Source organism: Aquarana catesbeiana, linkage group LG05 (genome assembly GCF_042186555.1).
Source record: "Aquarana catesbeiana isolate 2022-GZ linkage group LG05, ASM4218655v1, whole genome shotgun sequence".
NCBI classification, from domain to species: domain Eukaryota; kingdom Metazoa; phylum Chordata; class Amphibia; order Anura; family Ranidae; genus Aquarana; species Aquarana catesbeiana.
Genome location: NC_133328.1, coordinates 550928402 through 550934401, shown reverse-complemented (window position 1 = coordinate 550934401; position 6000 = coordinate 550928402). Strand labels below are relative to the sequence as shown.

Sequence of the window (6000 nt, the reverse complement as noted above, 5' to 3'; positions counted from 1 at the left end):
TTATTTTTTCATTGCCACCACCTTAGTTACGGGGCAGTTCTGATTGATAGCTATGGTAATACATAAGACTCTAGTTGGTTACTGGGGTTACTGCACAAGCTACTGCTTGCACTGTATCACTAGTCTAGATTATAACCTGTGTCTAGAGTGACAGCCAGGTATATTGTAAAGGAAGATATGCATTACTGTTTTCAATATTAAAAGTTTGCTTTCCTTTAAACATTAAAGTACCGAATCTTATTTGCAGATAACACATGATAAAAAAAACTGGGAAGCAAAAGAGCAGCCAGTGAACATCAGAAGAGGTCATGGTAGCTTGAATCCCAAAATTACTGAAGAAATGAAGGATGCTTCCTACATGGTACTGAGAAGCTCTAGCAGAATGATCGAACTTGAACAGGAAGTGAGTCAAGAATGTGCAAGATCAGTCTGTCTGCTGGAACAGAAGCGCAAGGTGGTGTCTTCAAATATTGATGTCCCTCAAGCAAGGTATGTAATAGGTTAGAACCGAAGTTATAAAATAAAGGGGTCAGGGCAAGGATACATGTTATATCTCAGTCTATTTAGTCTTCAGAAAGAAGATTGCACTATTAATCAACAGACATGCTTTCCCATTCTCAGAAGAAACTCCAGTGCTTACACCTGAACCAATGTTGGTAATGGCAGGAGTTAATCCCAGACAGGCCTTCACAGATAGAGAGAAAGTGCTGGTACTTCACAGTGCTATTGTACAGGCACAGGCATGTAAAGTCAACTGACTTTTCAGATTTGCAGAAAAGTGTACTCCACTATAGCAGGCCTATGTTGGAGTACTGTAGATAAAGTTTGGTGTGACATTTTATATCTGTGGGGGTAGAATCCCTGTGTCCAGGTCAGAAGGCCAAGTACTTTTCACACCTAAATTAGAAATATGAAAGCAGAAACCGAGGAAATAAGAGGTAGACCTTCCCTCTACCCCTGTCTTTCCAAATAAGAGGAGCTGTTTTGATATTTGACTGTGGATTACCTAAAAACTATAGTAAAAAATTGAGTCTCCTATCTGACTTTTGTACTGGTACAATCACACTGACCACATTAACATTTCAATCATTGATTTAATTTTTTTGTCTGGAATTGTTCTTTAAACATATGTTGGGAATAAGATTTCAATTTCATAGGAACTTGAACATTTAATGAAAAAGATTAACAAGGACATGAATTCATTTTGCCATGGTCCTTCAGGCCCTGTAGGCGCACTTTAAGGGTAAACTTGAAAGTGGCTTTTACCTATCATTTTATGCAGGTATGTCTAGCACAAGCTGTACATGTCTTTCATTAATCGGATATGAGGGGTGATCATTCACAGAAAGTGTTCAGGCATGTAATACTTCTCCTAGTGTCTTTGGAAACTGAGATTAACAGCTTTACTAAATTAGGCCACTGTATGTGACCATGAAAGAAAAAATTGGAATGGTTTTGTCACAAGTGTCATTTAAATGGTAATTTTCTTTAATTATGAACTATATATGTGTTTTAGCTGATATATTGGTACTCTCTTCAGGGGAGAATTATCTGGGGGCAGCATGAAAAGGGTTTCCATATTCAACCTTTAAAAAATATAATCTTCCAAGCAAGGCATTTATTGAATTCATGATATATAGCAGGAATTAAATACAGGTGTTTGATGTGAAATATATCCCAAGTGCTTATACCAGCTCTGTATTTTATCCATGTTACTGAAACTTGAAACTGAAATATGAACTTTGAGGCACTGACTGGCAGAACCGTGGACAGTTTGCATGCGTCCACTTGGTTTCTTACATACACATGGTGAGGGGCTCCAAGGTTATCGGCTAATGTGGAGAAAACAAACATTTTGTTTCCTCAGAATCTTAATAATGTCTGTCTGGGTCCTGGAGTCTGGAGGCTTTGTAGAGCTTTGGATGGAATAAGGTCTCCATTTCTCAAATTCACGACTTACCTGGAACTCATTAGACTCAGCTGTCAATAGGCCTTTATATATGTGCGCTGGCAGATGCTCAGGGTTCTCTCCCACTTTCTTTGCTGCTGTGTAAAAAGGTTGAGTGCTGACAGAATACTGAAAGAAGATATAAGTGCTTTCTGTTTGTGGAACCCATTAGGGGGAACTCTGGTAGTAAGGAACTGTTAGAGGCTCAGACTAATAGATGTTTTCTTTGTTTTATGCTATGGACTTACTGTACAAAGTCATGCATTGAAACTGCTGCCTTGACTTTGCTGCAGGAAAAACTTGCTTAGACTGTTCCTGGGTGTCCCTTTCTCATGCATGGTTTACTGCTGCCCTGCATTTAGATCTCTGAATATAACTTACACATTTGTCTCTGGTAGATAGAGGGCTGCCAATACACAGACTAGCTCTGCTCCATTCTGCCTTAAAGGAAACTCTAAAGTAAATATATGAGTTGACATTGCTGGTCTCTGCAACTAAAAGACCTGGTAACAGTTGACTTCCAAAAAGTAGCTGACACTGAGAAAATGGTAGTACAGTTCAGCATTTCTTGCATTAGCTCCTCACCCAATTATCTGGGCCCTGCAAACTGCCATTGTCAACTATACTTTGGTGGAACTACAGAATTAGTGGTAGACTTCAAATCCAGAATCCTCTTGGTTGGCTGGAAGGAAATTACATTTGGTTGCAAAGCCTACCAGGAATAGCTTTATAGTTTCATAGAACCTGAAGAAGTGAGGCTATGGTACCTACGAAACGTATCATGATACATTGTGCGGTCCCCCCGCCAATGCTCTTTTGAACATCTACTCCATCAAGCTCCATTAAGACCTCTAGCTGTCCACTTTTGTTTGCCATACCACCGGTTGCAAGATTCTGCAGCCATTGACACTCAGTTAATGCTTGGTTTGTTTACACGCTGACCTCCCTTAATCCACACATGGGACAAACAACAGTGAATTTGCCAGTCGCAGAAGAAACTCCAAGTTCCTCATAAGTTGATAGAGGTTCCCTTCTCCCAAGTTCTAACACAGACACTGCTCCAGCCCCTGACTCTAATTCTCTGCAGGCGCAAAACATGCAACCTCTTTGACTAATGCAGAATTCGCATCCACGATGTCAGACCCATTCAAAGGGCTGTCGCCACCACTGGCATAAGCCACTGTCAGCCAGAAGCATTCTTCTGCCTCGCCTCTCCCTGACTGTAAACTGTAGCTTAAAACCAACATTTCCTGACATACTTATAGCAGCATGTACTAGTCTATAGATAGATATGCCTAGCACTTCACAGCACCTTTAGGTTCAAGGATGCTCAAAAATAGGACCTTTTCTATAAAGTCCTTTCCTACTCTGGATCTGGCAAGTTGGGCTTTATAAAATGATTGGCCAAGCTTGGAGAGGTTCTTCCCCCTCCTGACAACTTTGAAGCCTTGTATCCTATGTACATAGATGCAAAAATGGTCTGTCTTAATTGTGGACCTGGCCATTATTGCACTGAATGTTCAGTCTACAGTTTATATTGGGGTTACTGGGTGTTACTGGGTGCTTGGGCATTTTGGGACTCTTTGAGTTCCTACAGCTGGCCCATGTCCTACAGCCGACCATTTTTTTTTTTTTTTTTCAAATAACAATTTTTATTGTAGATTATGGTAATACAATATAAAGGAACATGGACATTCACAAACATTGTACAGTATATCCATTTGTGGTATTACACATGTGTTTTTTTTTTTTTTTTTTTTTATGGTTTATCTGATATTAGTTCCTATGGTAATGCAGGTAAGCTTATATAAACGCTCATTCAGTTACTGAATAGGATAGGAGGAAAGAAAGGAAAGAAGGGGAAGAAGAAAATAAGCCTTCTAATTGGCGTTGTTACCTGGTCATGGTGGGTCCTCCCGGAGGTGCCATAGCTCCCAGACCCTGTTATGCGCCTCCAACTTGTCCTGAATTCTAGCTGTCATTTTCTCCATCAACTCTATATCTTTAATTCTAGAGTAAAGATCTTCAGCTGAGGGTGGAGTGGTACGTTTCCAGTTTAAGGCTATAAGACAGCGTGCTGCTGTGAGTATATGTCTTACTAATTTCTTGTATGGTCTGCAAATTTTTAATGGTGATAGACCTAATAGAAAGAATTTTGGAGTCGCTTGGACTTCTACTTCTAGGAGGCGGGAGAGGAGATGGCGAACCATCTCCCAGTATTGAGCTAATATTGGACAGGTCCAATATATATGTATGAGAGTGCCTTTAGCGTCCTGACATCGCCAGCATTTATCTGAGCTATCTGGGAAAATTGTATGAAGTACATCTGGGGTCATGTACCAGAAGTAGAGAACCTTATATGAGTTTTCCTTATATAGTGTACACATTGAACTCTTCGCTGTCTGATTCCATATTGCCTGCCACTGCGCTAATGGAAGTTCTTCCCCAAGGATCTTCTCCCATCTGAGCATGTAATGGTGTTTACCCTGCTCTTCCAGATCGATGGTATTCAAATTCTTATATATTTCTGATATTAGCCCTTTCTGTGAGCTACCTGCCAAGATGGTAGTTTCAAACGGGGATGGAGGTGAAAATTGTAGATTCGGGGCTATAGCTAGCGCGTAATGTCGTATTTGTAGGTATCCGTAAAAAGCTTGTTTTGGCAGTTTGTGTTTGGCCTGCAGGTCCGAAAAAGATAGGAGCCTACGGGTTCTGGGATCTATTATGTTTCCAAAGTGGAACAGGCTCCTAGAGGACCAAGGGTGTGACATCTGATGCGTGAGGCTATCTGGCACCTTGGGGTTACAGACAAAAGATGTCAGGGTCGATCTTTCTGAAATTAATTTGTGAGGTTGAGCTAATTTACGCCAAATCCTCTTTAACATGGACATGGGACCCAGAAGGCGTTCTGGAGCTACTTCCGCATTTGCATTCCATAATAAGTTGTTCGGGTGTATCGGGGCTTGCCATAATTTCTCGATCTCTGTCCACTTATTATATGATTTTTGAGTAAACCATGATACCACCGCTCTTAGCTGTGTAGCTTGGTAGTATTTAACGATATTGGGGAAGGCTAGACCCCCCTCACTGCGTGATGCCATCAACACTGTTTTGGAGATCCTGTGCTTTTTATAGTTCCATACGAAGTGAAGTAAGTCTGATTGGAGCTTTTTCAATTGCTTAAGTGGTATAGGTATAGGGAGTGTTTGGAAAAGGTACAGTAGCTTTGGGAGAATAGTCATTTTAATAGATGCAATTCGTCCTAGTAGGGATATATGGTGTTTGTTCCATTGATTTAATAGGGATCTAATGGTGCCAAAAAAAGGGGGAAAGTTTTCTTGGTACAGGGTATTAAATTTAGGGGTGATATAAGTCCCTAGGTATTTCAGGGCAGTTGTTTTCCATTTGTAGTTATAGTTAGATTTTAAGAGTGCGATGTCAGCGTCAGGGATGTTGATGGGTAGAGCTTCTGACTTTGAGGCATTAATTTTATATCCCGAGATGGCTCGGAATTGGTTCAGCTCAGCGTGTAAATTTGGGAGGGAGATATGGGGTTGGGTCAGGGTGAGAATTATGTCATCCGCAAAGAGGGAAATCTTAAATTCTCTATCTCTGACCATGACTCCCCGTATGTTTAAATTATTCCTGATAGAAGCCGCTAGGGGTTCTACACATAGTGCAAACAACAGGGGCGACAGCGGGCACCCCTGTCTTGTACCGTTCGAGACTGAAAATGTTGTTGAGAGTGCAAAAAGAGTTCTGACCTGTGAGGAAGGATTTGAATATAAGTGTTTTATTGCCCGCAAAAAGGGGCCCCGGAAGCCCATGTGGCTCAACGTGGCGAACAGGAACGGCCACCCTAGCCGATCAAAAGCTTTTTCAGCGTCTAAGCTGAGCAACATAGAGGGGGCGCCGTCCCTGTTCGCCACCTCCACCAAATCTATCACTTTTCTAGTGTTATCGCTTGCTTGTCGCAATGGGACAAACCCTACCTGATCTTTATGGATCAATGATGGCAGGATCGTGTTCAGGCGATTAGACAGAAGTTTGGT

General features: G+C 41.3%; 1 protein-coding gene across 1 annotated transcript in view; it reads left to right on the top strand.

Annotated features, from left to right (window-relative positions):
• The first annotated feature begins 251 nt into the window (after positions 1-251).
• The window catches only part of ZNF704 (zinc finger protein 704), a 69645-nt gene continuing 63896 nt past the window's right edge, over positions 252-6000 (top strand). The window contains exon 1 of the mRNA XM_073632846.1: positions 252-489. Coding sequence (XP_073488947.1) covers positions 341-489 — 149 coding nt within the window. The 5' untranslated portion in view covers positions 252-340. The remainder of the gene's footprint in view (positions 490-6000) is intronic.